Here is a 27,399-nt window from a genome sequence, read left to right on the forward strand (position 1 = left end):
TTCGCTCGTGGGACACCTCATCCCCAAATTACTGACACTAGAGCACTTCCCGCTCAAAACAGCCTGTTAGGAACGGGCAAATTGCTTGGCCTCCAGTATTGCTGCGTGCAGCTTTCTGAAGAAGCACTCATCCAAACAACTTCACACTGCACTTCCCTGGGTCCTCAGCAATGCACCCGCCAAGAGTGAAGTCGATCAGTTGAATGGTTGCAGAGATAATGGAGGCACAGACGCACACACAGACACAGATTCCCCCATTTATAGTTACACTGATAGATCTCACGATATAAATGGCAAGAAATATCTCAAAACATCAGCTTAGATACCTGGAGTGTCTCTGAGTGTTTCAGCGTGTGTAACCACATTTGCCTCTATTTTTACCTCTGTTTTAGTACCAAAGCGTTGATAAAAAACTGGACTCTGTTGTCTTGTATTTCAGCAATGAATGCAGACTTATGCAAACACCGATCTATAGGTAAATGCATTCACCACAGTAGACAACTACAGGTAGAGCGTAGCTACGGCGACACTTTGACGCATGTTGACAGCCTTGAATTTATCACTGGTCCGGTCTGACCTTGAATGCATTCCAACCAAGAGGCTATAAGCACATAAGGTGTCAGGCGACAATTGCAGCCAGGGTATCAACAGAATTTAAACAAGGTGGAGCTGATACAGATAAGAACGGGACTCTTTGGAGCTCCTCAGCCAATAGAAACGCATAGATTGTAGAATAAAATTTTCATTGGTGTTTCTGACTCAATTACATCAGACTGTCGCAGCACCCAAAGGGAAAACCTCACATGGAGCAAAGGGATAATATCATCCCATTACATGACTACACATTCACAGACTGATGTCATCGATTGTCGTTTCATCTGGCTTTAATGTAACTAGGCTGGCTAATATAATGTACATAGTTTCTATGACTACTGGTTTTTGTGTTGTTTTTTTCTTTAAACATGAGATTGTGACATTCCTGTGTAATGCTTCATTCCAGTGTAAAAGCAAAAAAGCATCGGAGGAACTCAACAGATAAAAAATCAACCCTTACGGAGGACAAGCAGAAGCTTATTTTACACATGGTGCACAAACAGGTGCAAAAAAGAAAGAAAGCTTAGACACTCAAAAGAAACCAAACATGGGAGATAAAAGAGGTGCAGCTGATGGAGAAAATATCTCTCTATCTCCTCAGCACCTGTATGACTGCATTTTCTCAGTCTAATACATAAACATAAGATAACGGACCCTTTAATAATGAGGTTGGTTCATTTCATTCAAACTTCTTTTAAGATCCTGATTAAATGCCATGAGATAATTTGCCTAAAAAATAAACATTTCGCTATTCATGCATTTATGTGGGTTGCTGGCAAAGTTTGAAGGGGTGTGCTCCAAGAAGCACGAAAGCAGAAAAAATACCTGTTTGCAAGAGGACCATTGTGTCAGCGGGCAGTAATATTTTGTTAATTGGTTTCTTAATGGCGTTAGGGTTACTCAATTTCAAAAGTTCATATAAACAGCTTAACCCAATTAAGACTTTAACCCAAGCATCACCAATAGCAGGGTGAATGGCAACATGTAAACATAGCCAACTCCATACTATAGGCGCTTTTGTCATGTGGACACAAATTAAATATTCACAGCCATGATATTATGTCACTGTCATTCTCATATCATTATCTTGTTCGACTTAGGCTATTGATAATCTCAAATTCACTTTCAGCAAAGTCAAATGCAGAACTAAGAAAAGCTGTGGGTAAAATAGTCTTTAAAAAGCACTTTAATCCTGTTGTTGGATTTCAAGATGATTATAATGTCCTTAATAGCATAATGCAGTATTTTGTCTTGGGCATTTTGGCTCTGAATTCTGGACTCTGCTTTTTTAATCCTATAGGGGATAAGCAGTGGCAAGTGGTCGTGTATAAATCTGTTTTTAGACCATGACGGGGAGGGGGCACAATGACATTTTTATCCCCTTTTCCTCAAAGACCTCAACCTGTGCTAAGGAAACAGGGAGAGAAACACAGTGTTGTGTGTGTGTGTGTATGTGTGTAAGTGTGCATGTCACCGTGTGTGTGTGTGTGTGTGTGAGAATACCAAACAGGGGGTGAGAGAGAGAAAAAACAGAGATAAAGACTGAAGGAAGGAAGTAAAGATGTAAAGAAGTGATGAGGAGAGAGGCAAAGAGAAAGACAGGGAACAACTTAAGGAGGCAGAGAGAAAGCAACACCACGAAAATGAGGGAGGGAGCAAAGGACTGAGAGGAGAGAGAGGGAGAGATTGGAGGGGCTGTTGTGCAGCTTACAGGCACTGCAGAGTTCTGCTGCAGAACAGGGAGGGATGGGAAGCGGGAGGGGGTGCTGAAGCTATTTTAGGGGAGTGGTTGAAGACTAACCCTGGGAGATCTGAACCTGACTTCCTTGGCATCACCTCATGCTGGAGAGGGGCCTGCACTGTGAAGGAGAGGGGGGCAACGGCAGTCATCTACATCACCTTAGAAGTGGACAGTAACATCCCATATACTGCCCACTGCACTGTGATCATTTTCCAACAATCCTATTCACTCGTAATCGATAAAGCATGCAACTATACGTGTTTATTCCCTGTGCACTCCTTTTCATTTTCTGTCTGCCTAGAATCTCTTGCGGCTCGGATCCCCTGAACAAGATTTGCCAAGCAACCACTTGTGCTGCTTTCATTCATTTTCCAGCAGATCGCTGCACAGGGCACGTCAGGACAGTGCCTTGTAATGTGGCACAAGCATGCAAGGCAATGAGAGGGGTGATACCAAAGTTAAACTCCAGTTCACATAGTACTGGTGAGGAAAGAAACAACAGATTTTCTTGCATTTTTTCCCTCTCTGTGTCCACCATCCATGACTGCAGCTTAGCTGTAAACAAAGACAATTTAATTACTGCAGTGTCTGGCTTTCCAATTTGGATTATTTTTGTTTTGTTTGACATATGATGTTGCAGGATAGCCTATAAGATGTTTTGCAACTCTCAGGAACTGTTGTCAGGCTGCATTACTGGAATTTTTAACAAAAGGTTTTTACATATAACCTGCTATTTTTGTTTACTTTAATGAGTTCAGCATTCCCTGTCAGGAGCAAAATCCCAATTCACCCCAACCCACATGTAGGCGAAGCCGGGCAGATTCACTGCATTCAGTGGCTCATCACTAGATACATACAGCACTGGGCTAAGCGCTCAGTAAGATGCTAAGTTATTACTTATCAGGCACTACAGTATTTTATATTACATTGTATGACAATCTAGATAATTACAGTAAGTACTAGTACAAATGTAGTCTTGCCACATCCTTACCGTACCTAACACTCCTTTCACTTTGACTTACAAGTTTATAATCAGCGATAAGTCGAAGCAAATGATGTGCTCCACAATTACATCATTCTCACCGTTCCATCCTCTTTTCCTCCTTCCCTCTCTCAAACTCACACTCTGTCAGGAAGAGGTTTGAGGGTGATAAAAGTTCACAGGAATAAGGCAGAAGTGTCAGTGTGTAGAGGAGAAGCATTAGCATGTTGTAGCTCTCTCTCTCTCTCTCTCTCTCTCTCTCTCTCTCTCTCTCCTTCTCTCTCTCTCTCTCTCCCACAATCTATGCATCACTTACTTCCTCATTGCCAATGAAGCTGACGGCTAAAGTGCTCAGACTAATCACTGACAACCCCCAACGTTTGACAATGATAGGGAGAGGTGGATTGCAAATGGGGACCTATAAATAGAAGCACTGCTCGAGCTTCACACAGCATCAGTGAGTGCCAAGGCCCTGAACCTTGAGGATGCTGTCAACCGCAAGACACTCCTAAAAAATATTAGCCAGACTTCAAAAACGTGGTGCTGAAAGAGTCGTGTAGGGACCGGGGTAACGATACGCTTTTAATAGTAACACCCAGCCGCCGTTTTCCGGTGACACATAGTGTTTAAGTAGTAGGTGCTCTCGGGGACGGTAGGAGTCATACAGTTGGTACAGTTTCAAGTTCCAAGGGTGCACTGCATTGTGATAGTCAGTCAAAGCCTCTTAGTGCTGCGCTCACTGTAGTAACAAAACAAGTCCTTTGTAATGGTTCCCAATTCCAAGCCAGAGATAATTACTTGGCAGCAGTCAAGAAAAAAAAAATCTGTGTTTATGTACATCAAAAAAATGATAAATTCTGTCATTTTCTTAGTTGTACCTGAGCAATTTAACAACAGCTTAAGTTTTAAAGACCACTGCACCACTGCAACCGCTCTGAAGGGTTCGTTCTCAGATCGCCCACCTGGCTAGTTCCTGCACCTTCACATTCTCCCCCTTCCATTTCGCTTCTCCATAAAAAAAAACTGAAACAGTACACTTAGCTGCAATTTCGGTTTAGGTTTTTTTTTATGATTTTACCATTTGCTCATTCCCAAAACTCATTTCCTAGTCAATAAAAACATCAAGAGTGGGCTGTGCAACTCTCTGTTTTTTTTTTTTCACCCCACTAATTTCCCTGGTGAACATCTTTGGGGAAATCAGCGAGGAGGACAAAAAGGACAAAAAGATCTCATTCTTGAAGTGCTGTAGCAGGATCATATTTCAAATCTAGACTGGTAACTCAGACAGTTGTTCCCAGTTGTAGTGTGGCATGGCTTAAAGTACAGTGCAATATATATATATATATATATATATATATATATATATATATATACACAAAGCATTTTTGGATATGTCTAACCATATATTTTATGTTTTCACAGCTTCAAACAGGCATTTCGCTGTGTTGCTATTTTGGATGACTTGCATTTTCTGTTATTCCGCTTTTGATTTGACTTTAATCTCTGCATATCTCCCAACTCCCAGTCTCAATTTAGTCCCTCTACAGTCAACAACAAAATCAGTCTTCATTTTTTAGAACATCCCTGACCAACATTTAATTCAACAGTTTGGTGTAATTAGTGGATCAGTCAGCTGTGTCCTGTACAACATCCCATCGACAGACAGTATCGACTTGGTTTACCTGTGCCACCGGCTTTTATTAGCTGTGTTTTAACTGATTAAGTTCTGGGAGTTGTGTCTGATGTGGCAAACAAACGGAGAGGTGGTAGACGGAGACAGAGGAACAGAAAAGGGGCAGAGGACGATGCCTTAGGCCTTTAAACACTTGGAGTTTCGCCAGAGCCGCGAGAGGAAGGAGGTGCAAGGCGAAGTTAAACAGCACAAGAACAACACTGATGAAACTGAGCTAATGTGCTGTGACCACGAGGGTGCGTGGGGAGGGGGGGCCGGGGGCGGGGGTGGGGAGAGGGGGTACGGGACCGTGTCTGGTGTGTCTGTTACCACGGCAACTTGCGTCATTGTACACTGTATTGACTCCATGAATGCTTGAGCAACTGAGCGAGTGCAGGGATATTCTCGGTGTGTGCCTCTGCGAGGGGAGTAAGTCCCGTGAGTGTTTGTGTTTGTGTTCGGTGCATTTTTCCATTTTAGGCATTTAACTGCTGCTCGCCTCCGGAGCAACTTTCAGCGAGATGCACGGTGCAGGAGGGGTTCGGCGTCTTGCTCGCAGGCAGGACACGCGGCTGCTCACGGAAACACATAACAGCCGGTTATGACACAGCCACCATGAGGCCATCCTGACACCACAAACTATGAGTGGAAATTGGTGTCTTGCTCCAGGAGCTGGAAATAACACGCTTGTTGCTCAGTAGCTGATATTTTGTGCCAACATGCAATATCTTTCATTTGAAAAAAATATTTTCATGTCAAAACAACTCCCAAAATTACAAGTTTTCAATTTTGTATTGTTGTGATGTTGTAATAATGGTAAAAACAACAGAACCAACAATAATACTTTTGTAGACTTTGATCACAATGTCATGTTAGAATTGGGGTGTTCTCATAGACAACCAGTGCAGTATTGATCAGTTATGAAATAATATTTGATCAAGCCACCTCATTTCCATCACATTAGAGCCTTGAAACTGACTGATGAATATCCAATCCAAAAAAAATCAGCCTGATACACCAGCAAACTGACATGTCAGTCTTACTATGTCCTGTGTGTGTGTGTGTGCATTTCAACACCAGCGTTTTTGCATCTTATGTCTTATAATATCATTTGCACAAGTCTGTTATCAGCCTTGAGCAGTCGTGTTCCTGTTCCTTACCGTTGACAGTCAGATGCACCCAGCTGCCGTTGTGGAAGGTGTCATACTGCTGCTCCAGCATCAGCACCTTGCACTCGTACCAGCCCTGGTCGTCCGAACGCACCTTCTCTATCCGCAGGGAGGACTTGCCGTGTAGACTGGCCCGGCCTGGATGAGCGGGACGGGGGTGAGAAAGAAAAAGAATAAAGGGAAGGAAGGAAAAGGGAAGTAGAGGGAGAACAAAGAATAGAGAAGAGGGAAGACATGGGGGGAAACAAGGAGAAAAGTAACATGACTGTTAATGGGAAAATCCCCCTTAGAGCAGATATTATTATTATTATTTTTAATATTATTATTATTATTATTATTATTATTATTATTATTATTATTATCATTTTATTTATTCATTTACTTTGAACATGTTGTATAAGGACAACAGACAATGCAACAACACGGTAATAGTAGAAGAAAAAGTAAAAAAAAAAAAAAAAATAGATAAATTCAATGTTATTTCCTAGATGGCCAGCACATGTTCAAAAGGGAGTAGGAAGACGTTAAAAACTTTTATGATCCCACCCCTTGAGTTCCTATATATTAAATATATATTGCATTATACTCTAGTAATTATCATCAATATTGTATTATTCATTTATAAAAATATAGAAAAATCTAGAATCTGTGTTATTAATATACTGTAATGTACTGTAAATACAGTACATCCCCTTTGAAAATTAAGACTTTTAGCCATTTCTCAGTGAATATGACAATAAATCACTGTATTTTATTAAACATTTATTTTATTGACGTAAAAGTGAGGTCACCTAACATCATTAGGACATGAAAATAATACATTTTATTCAAATGAGGTGTGGCAAAAATGATTACACCCTCCAACAAATTCTACTAAATCTAATATTTTACATGGCCACCAACAGCACCAACTCTTCTAGACACTTTCGGTGTTTCACAGCACATCTATGAATTCATGACACCATCAATGAAATGCAACTCCCCGACACCTGCAGCATTTACGCAACCCCGCTGAGAAGCACCGCCACTGCGCTTTACTGTGGGTACCATGCATTTTTCATTGTACTCCTCACCCCAGTGACTCCATACAGTTTGGAAGCCATCAGTGTCAAAAAAATTTAGCTTTGTCTCAACACTCAAAAGTATGGAGTCCCAGTAGTCTTCACCTTTGTCAACACGGGCCCTGGCAAATGCTAGACGGGCTTTTTTGTGCATGGGCTTCTGCAGTGGCCTCCTTTGTGGACGACACCGACGCGTGCCGCTCCTCTGCAGTGAACGTCACGTTGTGTCACGGGAAACACTCGCCCCAGTTTGACCCTCTCATGCTTTAGCTAACTGTGGTGAACTTGCATGCCAATTTTCTTCCACTCTTTTTGTCATAAAACGCTCACGTCAAGGCGTTAACTTCCTGGATGCCGAAGCGAGCTTCCCACAAGTCCATCCTTTTTGAATTTTTGGATCACTGTTGCTACTATATTTCAACTTATGGGAAATGGTTTACAAATTTTTCTTGTAACCTTGACCTTTTTTTGTAAAGAAATTATTTTCTTTTTCAAGTCATGTCACTTTCTCTTCCATGTGGTGCCATTTTTGTCAGCATTGAATGGAAGTGGATTTTCTCTCTTAAATACCACCCTTAACTGTCAGTTATGTGGTGGCCACCTGTGTGATGATGGATTAGAGTCATCTCTTGGTGAATTCCTGTTAATTAGAATTTTATCAGGTTTTACTCCTAAGACATTCACTGGGGTGCACTCATTTTTGCACCCTGATCATAAATCATTTTGTAAGAAGTTCCAATTTTGTTTTTGGTACTGACTTATTTCATTTAACACCAATAGACCAATTTTGCACAAAATATTTTATGGTATAGGATCTGACAGAAGGTGTTAATTCTAAAGCGAGAGAGCTGTTTTTCTGAGAAATCTGTTGGAATGTACTCATTTATGCTGAGCACTGTACCCTGCACACTGCAACCAGGCCCACAGTTTAAGTCTGCTATTCACTATGAGCGAGACAGGCACCGAATATGTCATTTGAGGATAAAATGAAAACTCTTGTCATGAGTGGGCCGAGTTTCTTAGCGGTGAGAGCATAATATAACCGATCCAGCATGATATTGCCCTGTGGTGTAGACTCAACGCTAATTTCAGATATTGCTGCTTGGCCAGCAATATCTGAAATTTCTTATCCAAGTGGACTGGATGAGACAGTGTTTATACAGCTTTCTTGGCCGAGTGGCTCCGGTGTTGACAGTCGACTGTCTGGAGTTCAAGCAAGGCCGCCAGCAAGTGCAAAACATGATGAACGTGAGGTGTTAACCGGTGGCCAGTGACCTTCGGCAAACTAGTAAACATGGTATTCAGTGACATTTGTCAAAGCCAGCTTAAGTCATCGGGAGGATAATTTTCTGGTAAAAATATTTGGTAAAATGGACTTTATTTTCAACGATTTTTCACTTAGGAGTCTGGCATTTCCAGCAGTGAAGGTGATCAATCTGATTAGAAAGGGACTGAGGGGCACCGGTGCTGCAAAATCGTAGCGTGAAATCTTTTTCTAAATGAAGACACTGCAGCAGAAAATGTACTCCCGTCTCCTGCGCCACTTTGCTGAAGTGGGGTACTATGTTGTAGTACGTGCATAGTGAAGTCTGTCACTTACTACCGTGGTGTTCTCTAGTCCACAACCATGTGCGTGTGGCAGTCTATTTTGGAGATGCACTGAGGCAAGGAGAGGTCGTTACTCCCTGTGAGGAGTGGGAAGTGGCCAACATGACAACAGAGAACCCTTGAGGTCATGTGGGAGTCACAATCCATCATAACAGATACTGGGTTCTGACTTGGCGAGCGCAGGGCCAGGCGTAGCTGCTTTTTACTTTTAAAGATCAAAAGCTGGAAGAGGGGGATTGATGATGTTGCTCCAGGCAATCTGGCAACCGGATCATAACAGATGGCAGCTGGCAATACGGGCTAAACAAAGGGCTTTCAGGGAGCACACGCCGGCTCAAAACGTCAGCATTATCAAAGCCCGGCTATCCCTCATTAATCCCCTCCCTCTCTCCTATCCTCTCCACTTTGTGAGTATTCCTGACTAATTTTTTGTTTGGCTTCCTAAATCCCCTCTGCACCACAACACACCAGGTAAATATATCAGCTGCATTGGCGGATGTCTGAGGGAATTAAGGTAGAAAGTCAAAATAATGTTTGTTGCCTGGCTTGTGTGTGAGTATGAGTGTGTGTATGTCTGTGTGTGTGTGTGTGTGTGTGTGTGTGTGTCCTGGTCGGGCTATTTATATATCAGATTATATTTGTCCGGCTTCCAACCATGTCTGTCTACACTCTTGGCTAACTAGAAGGAATTGAGAGAGAGAAAGTGTATGTGTGTGAGTGTGTGTGTGTGTGAGAGAAAGAGAGAATCCATGACTAAGTTACTAAGCATGTGTATATGAGCATTTGATGTGTGTATGGATGGATCCCTCACCGCTCCTGCTTCTGCTTGTACCTGCCTATTTTCCAACTGCATTTCTCTGTGTAAACAGTCTGTGCAAACAGTTGCCTGGACATTCCTCGCAAACTTGTGTGTTTAAGGAATAGTGCACGTGTGTGTCTGTGTACACAAACGGCACAGCGCTGACCTTTACTTCACCTTCACATACTGTATACAGCAACATAGTGGAGTGAATTCCACATATGCACCTTCGCTGTGCGCATAATAACAACACAGGATGAGTGTTTTTGAGTGTTCATGGAAAGTTGGTTCTGTTTATTTAGGTGCGCTAGAGAGTCCTAACATGGAACAAATTCTTCCTCCTTTGCAGAAAATTCCCTGCACTGTGCTCTACGCATAATAATCAATTATAGGCCCATGGACTATTTTGGCATCTTGTCAATCAAACACCTCCTGTGGTTTGGTTATTACGCCTGTGTTTGCAAAGACGATTTCATTTCAGTCCAAATGGAAAATTACTTGTGCAAACTTGTCAGTATATGCAACAAATAAGCAACTTTATAATGAATGACAAATATTTGAAACATCAAGCGCATCATTTTCAGCTTTCAGCTCATTTGCAGCTGTCCTCAGACATTTCTGTCTGCATGCACTTGAATGCTGGTTACTGCAATTACACAGGAAATAAGAATAACAAATGTAAATCTACCGCATGCATCCCAGTGGTCAATACTGATATAGGGCTGCACAAATAACCAAAATCACAATATGGATAACTGCCATATCCAAACTGCAGCAGGTACAGTTTTTTTATATAAGTTACATATAACAGTATTTTGGAGCCACAGAATTGCCCTACCATACAAATCATTCTCCAGATGTAAAACAACATGATGGTTTGATGCGGACTCCAGCAAAACTCACATCATCCTCATTTTATTCATTTTTTTTTTTTTTTTTCAGTTAGAATGAAATTATGATAAAAAATTATCACTCCTACTTAAATTGCAAGTATTAGCGCAATTGCAATATCTCTCAGGATAATCACAATATGATTTTTTTTTACTATATCGTGCTGCCCTAGGTGATGATATCATTTTCATAAAGGCTAATAAATGAATAAAATTATAGTTTTGAATACAGCATTCCCAATGGTCCAGTTAAAGGTATGGAAACATTAAAGAAATGGATAAAATGGCAGGAAATTAAGTGCAGTAACTGCTACTGCCAGTACACATAAGTGAGACCCTCCAGGATCACAGTTTTTACTCTGTACAGAGAATAAAATGACATGAATTGGTGGTTGTTAGAATATACCCATGGACCAAACAGAAAACCTTGTACAACAGTGTGTCATGCATTTAAACTTAGTCCAAGCTGCCAACAATTGATTTTTTAATACATCTTTCCTCATTAAAACTGCCAATTGTTTTGATTGTTTTGGCAGGTAAACAGAACCTATAATTTGAACTTATTAAACAGTTTGCCTGTTGAAAACACCCCAAACAAATTCATAAAATAAGTGTCAGGTTTTGTTTAAAGGCAATCTGTCAAAAGGCCAACTCTAGACCACGGAGCAGCGCAAGCTCTCGCTTCCTCCAACATCCCTACCTGAGTGTTTTCAAGCCCTCAGATATCACTTCTCCAATACTGTCTAACAAATTTCCAAACTAAGTGGTTTAAGTCCAACTTTCTTCTGACTTTTACTGTTAAAGCATTGCTGGTCCCAGTGTCTAACCGCTCTCCAGCAGTAAATTTAAACTATGTAGGAACTGCATTTTGGCCACTGAGAACTGATGTCAATAGTCGTTTCTGCTCCTTTTTCAAAGTACAACTGTTGCTTTACATTACTATCTCATGTATTTAAAAATAAATGTTGTAAAAATATTTTTATGATAACAGTAATTACTGATAATACTTTAAACAGCACTGTCACACTGAAAACAGACTGACTATGTCAGTAATAGTATCCAATGAAGGGTTTTTTTTTTTTTTTTTTTACTGAGTTAAGTAATCACGAAAATATGCCTGACACACAATCCCATGAATATTACAGCTACTTCTTTTTCTCTCTTCCTCTTTTCCTGTCCTCCTTCACATTCTCTTTCTCTCCTCTGCATCATATCTTTTAATATAAACTCTGAGCTATGAGCTGCCTACTCATTTGTACATTCTTGGGCTGTAAGAACAGACGAGGACTCTGGTAAACCAATGATACTGAGCTTTTAGTTCTTCTATTAGACCGTGAACTCAACTGACCCAAATGAGGCTGTTAAAACTGTCCAAATTACAGCTGTTGTGTATCAAATAGCGTGAATGAGGATGAATACATTTTTTGGGAGGCTGGGCCTTACATAAGTTTATGATAAATCAAATCACCTCTTCGCCTTCCCTTTAAATTCAAAGCGCTTTGTGCCACGGCACCCTGACAAAGCTGTGATGTAGAGCACACTGCAGAGCGATTCTGCCACAGAAGCTTATCCCAAGATGAAACTGATATCCTTGTGAAGGAGGCGCAGAAAAGCCTCAAGCGAACCTTAAATTAAATCAGCTTGGGAGAAAACAACACCTTTGGTGCCAAACAGAAGCTGATGGTGAACCGCAGGTACAGGCATGAGAAGAGCGCCCACCAACCAGTCGCTGATATCTGTGGAGCAGGAGTTTCAAACTTTTTCACCTTCTGGACCCTCAAGTTCACCTTCAATAAACTGTGGACCCCCATTTGAAGTCATTTTTCCCTATAGAGACCCTGACATGAAGAGATATTTACTTCACAAGCATCAATCAAGCATCACTGATATGACATTTAATCAACTGACACGTTATAATTTTGTAATAATTAATATTAAATTATTGATGTTCCCACATTTTGTTTTGCTAATTGCCTTTTTTCCTCGGCTTAGTCCCTTGATTTCTTTCAAAAACATGGGAAAAAGGTGACAGGTAAATTAGCAAGCTATGATCTGAAACTAATCAAGAAATTAGTAAAACATTGTAAGAAAATGACCAGAAAATTAGCAAAAATTATTATTACAAATTACAAAGAAGCTATATTTGTGGTGATTAAAATGATGATGTGCGTAAATGCATGTGAAGGTGTTTGAATGCAGCCTGAGACGACGAAATTGAACTATTCCTGGTTTTTACTGAGGGAATTAAGACCCTGAGACCCTTTGAAAACCACTGCCTTAGAGGATGCAGCTGCCTCCACAATCCCTTCTGCATACATCACAGTGCACACCGATGGCAGTCATTCACACAACAATGTATGAATGTAAAATGTTATTTTTTTGTGATGTATACCAAAGTCAAATCAGCCATCATGTCATCTCCGAAAAGGGCCAGTAAGCTGCTGAAAGACACCACATGTTAAAGCCACGAAAATAGCACAGAGCACAACTGCACCTTGCGCCATTGTATTTTTGACCCGGTCTGAGTAGGCGGGCCACACCAGAGCAAATCCCGGTAATCCTTGTCACTAAAATTGTGCCGCGCTGCTTGATCGTCACCGATACACCCCCTGCTGCACCTCTCCTCCCGCCTCGGTGCAGTCAAGTTCACGGCGAGCCACAAAAATATGAAACAGGCACAGGCCAGGGAAAAGCCTGTGAGCGCCGGACAAATATACCACTTCGCCTCGCAAAGACCTGCCATGTGTCGCCACAAAATTTAGAGCCCATAACTACAGCCTCTCTGTGCTTCATATTAAATTTTAGTCATCCCCCATCTATGTTTTGCCTTCTAATCTCATTTCATTCTCTTTCCCACTGTTCGTCCTCAAATGACGCCTTGGAAGTCCCGTCAAATCTTAATCTTAATTAGCTTCTTAGCCAGCTAACCCTATAGTTCACTGCTACCTGATTGTATTTGATGTTTTCAGTACTAAAACCGATTCCTCAACTGTTGTGAAGACCTCTCTTATGCTTTCTAATGTGGTTAGCAGCACACCATTACATGACTGAAAGCTTGTGACAATAAACAGATTAACTCAAACACACTTCAAAGTAATTTGTGTATCAGTGTCGTATGTATTGTCTTCTGGTTGTCAATACCAAGCCGTGCGGATCCCCCTCATTTCACACAAAGCTTCTGCTGGCTTTGCTCTAATTTTGCATGGTGCAGTGCAGGATTTGCCACATATTTTTTTTCCCTTCTCTGCCTTAATTTGTTACTCAACAAGTGTTACGCGCTTCACATGCGTAGGACAACAGACTGGGCTGATGACATGAATGAATTGCTTTAGGGAAGCCCCACTGTATGACGTTCGGTCCATTTAAAAAGAGACTGAAGCCGTCGTGCACATGGCTCGGTGCAGCTGAGCCGAGTGTGTTCTTATCAAAACCGTCTTTCTTGCAGCCTTTTGGATTTCTGGCATGGATGATGTCATTACGATGCAATCCAAGCCATCCAGATAATCTTTTGAAACTACAGCGAAAGAGGGGACGCCACCGCGGGGCTTAATTCACAGCTACTTGTAGCTCTTTCTTATTCAGGGAAAGCAACAGCATGCACAGTAATTTCACTGAGTATCTCTTGATAAAACTGGCCAATTAGGCCCATTCTTTCTCTCTAATACTCGGTGGAGCAGTGACAATATGTCATGTTGTTGTTAAGCCCTGCAGAGGAATTTCTTTGTAAGGTTTTTAATTACGCACAATTCACTGGCAAGGTTATTTCTGAGAGCGCTATAAATGCTCTGGGGAAGAGGTCCAATTTTTCAGGGGCTCCCTGCCCTCTGCAGCCTCTGTCATCACAGGTTCACGGCCACTCAAGGGAATACGGTCAGCAACGCCGGGTGTTTACATGTTGCTTGCTAAAGCACTACTGTAATATTGATACCCCAACACAAGTGCAGAAAACATAAAAAAAAAAAACAATTATTTAAAGTTGTGTAGCAATATTACTTTTTCCAATAAAAAGTGTGACTTTTGGTATGACCCCTCTCTTACCAAATTTATATTCAAGTTCAAGTTTATTACAGCTATGTAAACTATAAGGCACTGTTTATAGTTTACAACAAAAACCTCTAGCAAGTGAGTACAAGTCGTGTTGAAGCTGTCGGTATGTAACCACAGAGGTTTGATTAAGCTCTGGCTGTAGTGCACATGTGAGAACTGACTGGGAGCTTTAGGGGTCAGCTAATGGCCCCATTGATTATTTTAACTCTGAGGTGCCTGGACCCGATGTGCTAACCCCCGCTGCACTGCACAAGGTGCTGATTGCCTTCTTGATGATAACATGCCATTAGTGAGATAACGTCCAATAGTGCTGTATAATTAAGGAATGTGCACACACTGTACCTCGCTTTCTGCACACTCTCACGGTGTGTTGTGTGTGTCTGCTTTTTATACGTGAATGCACAATGTCTTTTTCTACACATTTGCCACGAGTTATCGTTAGTTCATGTAGATGATGTTTTGCAAGGAATCGTGTAGTTTTGCACAATTCCTTTGAACTGCTAACTTATGTTCCCGACAGTTAGGTTTATCCCTGTTTTCTCAGCTGGTCACGGCCAAATCAAGCAAACATACAAGCTAATTTAAGATGCTTCCACCAGTCTGCATGATCAGATGGAAATTAAAGCTTTCTTTTACTTTAGTTTTTTATGTTGAATGTCTCAGGCATCTTTATGTTTCTTTGTCTTTTAACATGTTATCCCTTGGACTTTAGTGCCTGACCATAAATAAAATATATCTATCTACCTTATACACGACTGCACCCTTAACTTGATGCCCTCATCTTTATAAGGAGTAAATCATAACATTTAGATGGTGTTCTGTTTGAAAATATTTACAGTGAAAACAGACCAGGACAAAAGCTAAATAGCAAATATCTCACTACATTATACAGATGATTTACAGTGATACATAACAGTAAATAAGCAGGAATTGTCCTTTAATGCAGCCACTGTGAAGAGACCGTAACTGTGATTAAGGACTGCACGTATTATCTTGACATGTTGACACTGCAATCAACAATTTTTGGAGGGTGTCCCAGAAAACTAATAAAACAAGTATTGTTAACACTGAGCAATAAGGGAATGAATAAAAATGCATTGTGAAGTGAGTAACAAGCGGTAATTTATTACTTCTTATCAGGCGGTCACTGGTTGGGATGTCACAGGGTGGGGAGTTTGAGCGACATGACACTGTTGGAATTATCTGTATTACTGAATAGTCACTCTGTTTTTTTCTAATGCTGCTTGCTGTCAACTTCATACAGAACAAAAAAGAAAACACAGTGGAAAAGACTGCAACACTATCCCCAATTCTTTTCTGCGGATCAGGGTGCATTTGCCGGATCAGCTATATTATGTCGTACAAAAAATAAGAATATCCTGCAAACATAAAACCACTTCCTCTCCTTCAATCTGTATGTGGAACATTGATCCGCCAGAGTATAGAGATGGGACATAAAAAATAAATATTTGATCATTCAGTCACGGGGACCAATGCTGGTTTTAATCTTTTTACCACTGACATGTTTTTTTTTAAGTATTGCGTTACATCATTAGAATAATTTTAACAAATTGGAGCTGACTATGTTTGGTTCAAAGAGCTCAGCGGGAGCCGCTGGAGGATGTGGGGCTTGTGAGGCCCACTGGGGGATGTTTCACAAAGCAGGATTAGAGTGTTACCAAGACAGAAAAAAGATTATTCTATATCCTGGTGGTAAAGCTCTGAATCTGTGAGACAAAACTCGAACATTAGATTTAGGATTATTATCAGGAAAAAAAATTCCCAAATTTCAAAACATGACATTACATTACATGACATTTGAAAGTCATGCGGCTGGCTTGCTAATTCTGTTTGGTGAAATACCCCTTGATGTCATTTAAAAAAAAAAAAAAAATGTCACCCTGTCTTTTGCCTTGTTTTGTACTCACTCTCTGGTAATTGCGTTCGGTAACAATTATGCCTTTATAAAGCCACACAAAAGCCCAGCGTGGGCAAACTTCACCAAGGTCAAGGGCAGTCCTGTTCAGCGTAAGGGAAGCAGAACCAGGTTGTTGCACCGCGGCTGCACAACAGCAATGCCAAATTATCTTAAAAGGCATGCAGCTGTTTCCAGAAGTGAGGAGGACAACCTCACCAAAGTAGCAGAACGTTTATGCAGTAGCAGAAAGAACGAGGAGAAATGCCGTTGTTTTCATCCATCATATACTTTGGTCTTTTTTACATTTCAGCACCGACATTCACTTGATGACCTCAAAAACATGAGAAAAACGGTGATAAGCAAATAAGCAAGAAATTATGCAAAAAATCTGCAAGAAATTAATAAAAACTTAAAATAAATAATAAATAAATAAATAAATAAATAAATCGCAAAACATTATATAAAAAAGTAGTATAAATTTAAAGAAAACAATTTGTAATTATTATAAAAATGAGTTCAAAATTAAATTAGCAAAAAATTCGAAGCAAATTACTAAAAATAAGGTCAAAATCTGTTTCACAAAATCACAAGAAGTTAACCAAAAATTCCCCCAAATAATTAATAATATTAATAATAATAAAACCAAATGAAGCAGCTTTTGTTAATGAAACCTTTCAAAATAAAAGGTCCTGGGTTTCAAAGTGTTAATATTTGAATATTCATTTAAACTGTGCTGTAAATAATCAACCACGGCAAAATGTATTTATCCAAATCCATAATTTAAACATACATTTATCATTACTACATGACCGTCACTTGTGGTTTGTTGGGTCTATGATAAGAAATCACAGGAAAAACACAGGAGAACTCTTAAACTGGCGGTATTCTGATTTAAATCTCGGTTTATTTTGCAGTTCCCGTGCTCAGCTTCGCCCGGTCTGACTCGTGCCCACAGAGGACTGTTGTTGGTGAACAGTCCAGCGCGCCGGCGGCAGCGAGAGCAGCAGCCAGCAGGACGTTTCCTAATTACAACACGAGACCAGCTGTTCCTCAAACCCAGTTCTGTTCCATCAGTGTAACCTCACTTCTTGTCTTTTCTATCAACTTCCTGCTGTCAACAAATGGCAGTCTGTCACGGCGCCCGCTCCTCCTGATTGGCATGAGCGCTGATGGCACAGGAGGACTTGCCTTGGGTCCTCAGTTTCCCATCAAGGTCCCTCCGATCCTGAGAGCTGACTTCTTATTATGGTGAAGGTGCTCTTCAGAGGTGCTGCTAATGATATGGTTTGGATTGGTTCTCACCACCTGTGCTTCACTTTTAATTGTCCTTTAAAGGCAAGAAAGATAAGATACATGATGATGGGCCGTTGTTTCTTTTCTATAAAGATTAATCTTCATCTGAGCCTGGTGTAAGCCTGATTTGAATAAATCGCCCAAAACTTTCCTCAGAGCTGACAGAAGAAGGGCAAAGCAGATTTATTAGCTTTTAGGAAATGCCTGCAGACAAGTCGCTTTAAAATGTCACCATTCTTTTGGACCAACGTGGAGATCCCGCATGATGATAGGAGACACCCGGCAATATAATCATGACCCTTTTCCTGCGACATATTTCTTCTCTCTCCCTGTATTTCCAGTTTCATCTTCAATTTCCCTTGCTCTTTTCCTGCCTAACTACCACTTTATCTCCACCTCTCTCTCTGTCTTTTTTTCACATTAATTTTCTATTTCCCTCTGTCTGCCTCATTTCCTCCCACTGGCGTTCTTTCCGTCTTCATGTCTCTAAAAAAGGACAAAGAGTTGGTTGAGACCAAGCGCAGACGGTTATCTGGGAGACAGTGGCTCGACCCATCAACCCCATCAACCCCATCAACTTCCACAATGTTAGCCTTTATGCAGATGGGGGGGTTGCAGCTTGACCTTAACCTCCAGCTTCATTCCATGATGTAAAATCAGGAAAATACACTGAACCACACTTGGAGGTTTGTGTCAGTTTCCAGTTGGCGACTGAACTTTGGAAACTCCAGCGAAACAAAGAGCTGAGTCTTCGGCCGCTGCAGGGAGTGACTGCTCGAGTTACAGCCAGCGTTGTCTGACTTAAAACGGGAAAATGTAGAAGCTAACAGGTTATGCAAGTAAATGAATTAAAAAAAAACAACATATCAAACGTATCCCCACAGAGTGTGTAAAGTTGTGCATATCAGAAGAAAAGAGGCGTTGTGGCTATATCGTCCATCAGTATCTACACCTATGGAAATGTAATTTATTGTTTGTCTTTATATTACGTCAAAGTTGTGACATAAAATAAAGTAGCAATAGCGAGTAACTTGCATATTACTGGCCAAATTTAAACAAAAAATATAGTTTATTACAATTAAAGTGTCAAGGGTTGCAATAGGAATGGATCTCATTCATACTCAACGGCCTAATTCATAAGTATACAAATTTGCAAAAACCTGCCCAAAATGACCAAGTACCAATCAAACTGTGATGAATTATTTGCAACTATTCAAATGATACAAGAAGACTGGGAAAGAAGCAGATGTTCATTCCCAGACAACCGCCAGAATAAAATGTTGCCATTTTACTTTTCTGTAAATCAACACTCACATTGAAATGTTTTGCATATCAGCATTTACACTTGCAGCCAATGTGGTGGAGCCTGCGTCCACGTCATGTGACTGAACACTGGCTTATGTTATCGCCATAGCTACTTTAGCCACTTTTCTTTGCTTCAATAGTAACATTTGCCACCAAAACTATATTGTTAAGGTTTGGAAAAGGTCATGTTGGTTAGGAAAAAGGTTTTCAATATGGTTAATATTAGGAAAAGGTCACGGTTAAGGTTACAAAACACAAGCGTACTAATTACCTTACATTATCTATCTAATGATCGAGATTGTGCCGTCCACCACCCGCCTACATCCTAATGCAGCATTTTTTGTTCACAACAACTGAAAACATTACCTTTCAACATCACCTTTGGTTTGCAGAAACATTAAATACTAACATTTTTTTTCCTGGCAACTGGGCTCACATTTAGTGGTGTATTTGTTAGAATCAGGAATACAAATGCAACCTAATGCTTTGGTTGGTCCCCTCATCCTGTAAAACTAACCTCACCTGCGCCGGCTTTCCTGTCAGAGTTTTCTGATCACTGATCAAATCAGCGACGACAAAGAGCGTGCAGATGTTAAAGATTATACTAAGCTTCGGTAATTTTGCCACAATCTCCTGGTCAGTGACACCATTTTTTTTTCCTCACTGCAGCAGGCAGGTGGGATAAGAGGTGTAAAGGACACTTTTAAAAGAAACCTTTTCCCTTATCTGATGCAGACTGCGGCCAATCAATCAACAGGCTCCCACACAGATATTGACTCCTGGCGACTTGCATATAGCTGACTAATGGTATAATTCCTCTAATTGGAATAACAGCATTTTTAGATTTGAACATTATCAGCTGCTGTTAAATTATATCCCAAAATCTTATACGGCTCAGATCCTCATTTGTGCAGTATTTCTACAGCCTGTTACACAAAAAGCATTAGTATAACCAGCAAGCCATTTGTCGGAAAAAAGAGGATGTATGTTCAGTGTATTTTAGACAAGGGGACAGAAATGACAGAGAAAAAGTATTAATGATGGTACCCTGCAATACATTTATTATGTTTCTAGAGATTGATTCATAGAAAAATTATTTCTGCTGAACAAACTGGGAAGGTGATACCAAATTTAACACAAAACTGCCTAAGCAAATAATCAACATGGCAGTTCATTCAAATGCTATCATGTAGTAGCTATATCCAAAAAATGCCGTGCCCTATAATCAGATTATAGTAAAAGTGGCACACAGAAAGGTGACATATTAACAGTGCATCCAAGAAAATACCAGGTGACTGGAAAAGAGCAGAGCAAAGCCACGGTGGGAAGGTTAAAAGTTGACTGCTCCATCAGCCTTGGGTTTACATGGCTCTAAATACTGCACTAACAAGCGTTGCACATATGCTAATTCCAAAGTTAGCTGGCCCCATATTCAAGCCCCAGGCTGGCTGAACCTGTGTGGCAGCAGCGTTAGACCCACTTCCTTAAGATTATCCCCAGAAAATCCAGTAAAGCCTGAAGTAACGGTTGCGAGTGTGAACCGAGTCGAGAACATCGCCGGATCTGTGTTGTCCAAGCACACACTCTCTTCTAATCTTCTGTTTTAAACTGGTGGCTGACATCTGATGAAATTGGTGTGAACAGAGCTTATTTTTCCATTATTTTACATTAGCCAGTCAGGTAACCAGATCATACCTGCCAACCTCTAAACCCCCACTGATAGAAATTTTGGTCATCTGGCCACCATGTCATCGTCTTTGGGTTGACGTGCAAATGAAGATATGGATTGCAAGACAGGGCAGGTAATTTTTCCTCTTTGATTTGCAGATTACACATCTCAAATATTGCCCAAGCTGAGATCATATTAACTGGAATAAATACATGTATGCATACCAACTGTGTTAAAACCTTAATACGACTCGAGCTGACCGCTACTTTGTCACTAATAAAGAAGATTTAGCTACAGGGTTCACATACCTTCCCCCAAAAGGGCAACAAATATGTATGTGATCTTTTCCATGAACTAAATTATGAAAATATCAGCCTATTATCATTCCTATTACATTATGATTGATTCAATTAAAACATTTTAAGCAAAAAACATTAGACCCCTTGGATTCTACTGCAATACACTGATTCAGCTATTGTCACAACATGATCTTTCCAACCGTTTAGAGGTGTGGTAATTTCCTTGAGCCAATAAATCAAATAACGCAATGAAATATTTACGGGAGTGGTGTGAATGAGACTGCATTTTCCATCTTACCGGCGTATTCGGGGTCCACGTGAGGAGGGTAGAAGCGGAAGTTGATGAAGAAGGGGATGGGCATTCCATATTTGAACCACTCCACCACGTAGGGCTGGCCGTTCAGGGGGTGGGAAACGTCGCATCCCAGGATGACGTTCTCTCCTGCGCGAGCCGTCACGAATTGGGGTTCCTCTCGCACTCCGTGGGCACCTGGGGTAACGGCAGAGGAGGAGCGGTCAGGCTGAGAGAGTCCAGTGGAAATCTTCAGTGGAATATGGCAGTGGAATAAAGCAAAACTAAAATGTTCACACAGGCAAATGGCACAATTCGAGTAAAACAAATTGTTGTAATGTGTGCACAGGCTCGGCCGGCAGACGGTTCAAAACCTCCACACAGCTTTATTCTCTGCGCCCCAAGTACACTGTCACAAATGGTTGTACTGTGACTGGCGTCCTTTGGGCCGTGTGTTTTCGCTTAATTTCGTTTGTTTAAAATGCATTCCCCCTTCCTCGGCTCATTTTCAAGATTAATCGTTTCGAGGCTAGACTCGCTGAAGTTGTGCGCACACTTATGTGACTGCACAAGCAGGGACTGTGCAGCCACAGAGCTGACAGCAAACACCTGGAGAGCCGTCTCAAACAAACAGAGCCTCAACGATCCTAATGTGTGCACGAAAGCATGGAAATATATGCCATATCAGATAAAATGCAACTTCCCACGATGCGGGAGGGGAAGGTTTGACTCGTTTGCGTTTTGCTAGTAGAGACCAACACAACCATGAGAAATGTATAACAAGTCAATCATCCTGTTTCATTCATGCAAGTTAAATATGATCTCATGTTGCACAATGAGGAGTTTTCAAATTCTCTGAAATAAAAAAAATGAAAAAGTAAGGATCATACGCAATGCACTCCTTCATTGTATAGAGGAAGTTTCCGTCAGAAAATTCCTTTGTATGATGAAGTGAAGAGCCATTCACCAGTCCATGTTTAACTCTTAAAATATCTCCAGCCAAGAGCAGTCTCAAATGTGATAATGAAACACTGCTGTTTTCCATCCCGTTGCCATAGAAGTCAGTATCACTTGGAAGGCTGACAATGTCTGAGAAGTGAAAACTATAGCTCCAAACCACCGGTATTAATGCAACAATCACATCATACTGCATCTGTCTAAACAATAAACAAATATACAAAGACAGAAAAAGAGGCAGTAACAACGTTAACAAACAGCTAAGGCCGGTAAGATCACTCAGTGTCTCAAAGATTAAATTATTACTGAAGTGTCAGGTGATGTTGGTCTCACAGCTGAGACTCAAAAGGTGTTTATTAGCAGGTCAGTTTGTGTTGGAAATGCATAAAGTATTGAGGATGAAGTATTGGGATTCACATGTCTTCACTATTATCCTCTGATTTGACTGGGACTCTGCACAGCACGATGCACTCCTCCCCCACACAAAATAATGGCAATCTAATAACATTTAGCTTAATTTGTTTAACACCTTTTAATACAAATCATACACACTGCTTTGCACAGAGCAAAATAAAATAAAACATAAAAGTAAAGATTTTAATAACAAGTCAAAGAATTAAACAATAAAATACTAAAATTAGCAGTGAAACACACTGTGATAAAAATTACTTTTGAGCAGTGTCTTAAATGCTCATGCACCATGTCAAATATGGCATTTAACACACAAACGCACACACACACACTCAGATTTTCACACACCTGACATGGAGCTGAATTTAACTGTAGTCCTAACTTGTTTTCCAAGCTAAGGTAAGGTTGCTCTTAGATCTTAGATCAAGATTCAATGCTTACATCACCAACATCACTGGACTCGTAACCACAAAACTGCGAGGTCAGGGTCTTAATGCCCTTAAAATATTCCTGTGAGCGTAGAAAGATGATGTAAGAACAAGTGAACATGAATGAGAAACTAATTAGACCAATTATCATTTAAATAGACGGATGATGGTCTTTTTTTTTGTGAGAGCAAGTGGAGTGAATATGGGGGGAAATTACTAAATTAATTAATTAGTAATTAAATTTTGGCGTACTATTGCAGGGTATCCAATAACCACTTCCACTGGACCAGCTGGGAGTTAAGTGCCTTGCTCAAGGGCGCTTGACTATATTCCAGTTGTCTGCTGCTCATTAACTTCGCCTCCATTTTTCTTGGGCCAGTGCTGTGGCTCAAATCCCCATCCTTCCCTTCACAAGCTTGCTTCTCTAATCATAAAGGGATAGTTAACCCATTTTGAAAAATATTACCTTTCTCTCATTCCTGAGTGCTGGATACTGGCTGGATGCTCCAAATGCTGTTAGCCTCCTGTCACTGAGGTGGACTTCCCCCCGGCTAAGATTCGTAAAAATAATCAACTTTATCTCCTCAAAGAGGGTTTAACATCACTTTACAAGTGTTGCTTTCCCAAACTAAAATGCACATATGAATACCAAGGGCACATGGATGATAGTTTTGCTCATATTACTGTTTATAACTGTTTTTTTCTGTTATCAACATCCAGAAAGATCCGGTAACTTCTACACTTTCTGTATCACTCCACGCCAGAGAAAGAATAGCCAGAACAGAGAAATTTGATTTTTTGTTTTTGTTTGTTTTCTTCATCGAACACGTGTGTGCACATTCGAGGACAAAAATATAAAGTTTTCCTGCACAACTAAACATAGCTGGAAAGTACTACTGCGTCTAGCTTCTTCTTTTCCTCCGCTCTCCTTGATCACACGTTTCATGTACCTCTCAGGCTCCTGTCAGCCACGAAAGAGAGCTCAAGAAAATAGTTCTACTGATTATTCATTTTTAAACATAATTTTGGGCTATAAAAATATCTGCAACACATCATAAAATTCAAACTTTCTTTACCTAACAATTTGAGGAGATCAAGAAGGTTTTTTTTTTTGTTTGTTTGTTTTTAATGCTAGCCGGGGGGAAGTCCAACTGAATGGCAGGAGGCTAACGGTTAGCATTCGGAGCATCCAGCCAGTATCCAGCATTCGGTAACAATGAGAGGAAGACAGCACCTGTACTGCCTTATATAACAGCTAGGAGGCAAGTAAAATAATATTTTCAAAAACTCAAAATGGATGAACTACTCCTTTAAAGCAGTCACCACATCACTTTGGAAGTATACACCTTACTGTCTAGTGAGACGATTTCACCACTTTCACTGAAATGACACCACACGTCTAAACGAGGGCTCGGCTCAGAAAAAGAAAAGGGTCGGGAGAACAGAGCAGACGACAGAGTTTCACAGAGCCGGTGTTTGTGTGAGATGACACAAACGCGAGTATCATCACTCAAGGTGGCAAGTGTGCGAGTGACAAATTCATTACGGAGCCATGGCCAGTGGGTTGAGGAAAGAAATATTAAAAGCACTTGCAGACAACCGAATGTGACGTGTCTTAATGAGAATCTTTTTAGCTCATTCATCCGACATGACGTGGGCAGACAAAGCTTTCAGAGAACTCTGTGTGTACGCAAAAGGAGCTCACTCTGTTCGTTTTTCTGATGAACCAGTCCCACTGAAACCGTGTGTCGGTGGGGTAGCTGTTGGACCGACACATCGATCCCGGGCTAATTACTGTGTAGCTTGCCTTTATGAGCGGAAACCCGGTGTGGTAGCATTTTACTAGTCGATACGGCTAATCAGATGTACTCACTGCTCATCCCTCTGCGGCCTGTAAGGAAGCCGGGGAGCGCTGGGATCATCTGAGTAAAGATGATGGCCTGCTGCGTGCCTTCTATCTCATAATAAAAACTAATTGTAACAGGCACTTTGTATCAAGTTGTATGCATCAGGAAGCATTGACCGCAAACATCTAGGGCTAGGACACATCAGTAATTTCGGTTATTACTAAGGAGCAACATAAAAATGAAAGTAACTGAAGTTATCTTTACAGGCAAATCATAAAAACTCAAAAAAAGTGAAGTGATTTATGACACTGTTAAGGGGACACTTAAGTCTATTAGCCCAGTATAAACTAATGGAATTGAGACATTAGCTGACTATAAGGCTACATGTGAGTCTTTCCAGTCAGTTTGGTCACTGTAGTTCACTAACACGTTTTTGGCACACTGCAGAATTAAACCTTGCTTGAAAATTGCATTGGCAAGGAGCACCAGCTTCATGCACCATGGAGATGAAAATACACCCAAAACAAAACTTAATGCCAGAGTACCACTGTGCAAATATTCCTGCCAGCAGAGCGAGGCATAGCGATATGTAAACAGGCTCCACTGTAGTTCCAAGACATAGCATCAACATTACAGGCACGATATGGGTGCAATGGATGCTTTAGAAAATAATGTTCAGGTATCCATACCACCTTTTGTCAATAAATCCAAATTATCTCTTTAATGTACTGACACCTATTGCAAAAATGATCGCAATATGTCGTCGTATGAATCAAAACATTTATATAATCCACAATTTGAAAAACTGCAAACACAACAAAATGATCATCCATGATGTGACAATTAACAGGAATGGATGAAAAGTGTAAAAAGTAGAAGTGTTCCTGAAACAACTCCCAATCTAGCATTCAGCTAAATCATCACAAATTCTGTGTTTTGTGCATGAACTTTAAGGGGGTCAACTCTGTATGAATGCACCCAAAAGGCAAGATTATTTTTGCCATATGCTTTCTTCAGTCAGGACATAAAAGCGGATGATGTAAGCATCATAATCTATGGCCTGCAAGAAGTGCCCGGCTGGGACGAGGAAAAAAGATGAAGAACACAAGAATGATTGAGAGGAAGATGGAAAAGTGAGGCAGCGATGCTTGTAGGCTATCTTCCACTAGATTTGTTTCCATGCAGCGGTGCCGTGCGAAACAGTGAGGAATAGGGCAGGACGAAAAAATAAACCAGACAGCTTGATGGAAAACCAAATATTCATCTTTGCAGAGTTAGATTTCGCTGAACTTCCATCCTGACATTTGCAATTACCAGACTATGCAGTTTTTTAGAAATGACCTAACAAATTACATCGCTGTAATACTTCAAAATCCATTCAACACAATCCATAAATTCTCAGTGGTGTTACCCGGAACCAAAATAACCATCTTCGGGTGAGCTTTCAAATGCATATTGAGCCTACTGTACAAAAGCATGAAAAGCCTCAACAGTCACCTTGAATTAAGGTCGCCATGAGAGAGCAACTTAGTTGTCTTAGTTTTTCACTAAACAGAGCATGGTTATCTCATAATTAAGCCTAATAACAAATGTCAGATGAATGGGATGAAAAAAAACCACCTTCTTTCACAAGGAAATCGACATCAACAAATAGCAGAGAGCTTTCTTTGAAGAGCAGTGTTTCCCTAAATCCTGAGATGAAGGCTGCAGTGCACATCCAGAGGCATGTCACTGTAGCACTGCAGCCATCTGGTAAAACACTCAGCACAATCAATTCATCTATATATATATATATATATATATATATTTATTTTTTTTATTTTTTTCAAGTAACATATTGTACATAGAGAACACGCTTATGTACTGTACATATTCCCCTCTTACATCATCAGAACGAGCCTGTGGATTCGCGATTTGATGTGCGTGTGTGCTCTCATGCTCGCCGGCAGAACCAGATAATAACGGAGCAGGAGTGCTTTTCCCAGTGGTGAGCCCCCCCAACCCACTCCCTCACTCACTCACACTCACACACACACACACACACACACACACACCACCTCAAGCAGCGCTACGTGTTGATTGGCTGCCGGTGACATCATCGCAGAAAGCACAAAAACAGGTCCCTTGGAAGGTATGACTTCACTGTTTATACTGATGAGAGACAGAGACAGGGAGGGAGCGAGCAGAGGTAATATGCTCATCCTGTCCCCCATAAGGGTTCAGCTCATTTACAAAGAAAGACCCAGGGGAAAGGCACCATCGCAAGGTGTAACAACTGAGGTGCACACACTACCAAGGTTGGAGGGAGACACAGTAACCTGAACAGAGAGGAAACTGTGTAATTTTGAGGCTGCCATCTGCATCAAGTAAAGCAGCAACATAAAAAAAAAAAAAAATCAATCCACCTTAACCTAACA

General features: G+C 40.8%; 1 protein-coding gene across 1 annotated transcript in view; it reads right to left on the reverse strand.

Annotated features, from left to right (window-relative positions):
• The window catches only part of LOC115371540 (protein turtle homolog B-like), a 139,220-nt gene that overhangs the window by 80,073 nt on the left and 31,748 nt on the right, over nt 1–27,399 (reverse strand). The window contains 2 exon segments of the mRNA XM_030068973.1: nt 6,150–6,296; nt 21,346–21,537. Of these exon segments, the coding sequence (XP_029924833.1) occupies nt 6,150–6,296; nt 21,346–21,537 (339 nt within the window).

The sequence above is a fragment of the Myripristis murdjan genome, chromosome 14 (assembly GCF_902150065.1).
Source record: "Myripristis murdjan chromosome 14, fMyrMur1.1, whole genome shotgun sequence".
NCBI classification, from domain to species: domain Eukaryota; kingdom Metazoa; phylum Chordata; class Actinopteri; order Holocentriformes; family Holocentridae; genus Myripristis; species Myripristis murdjan.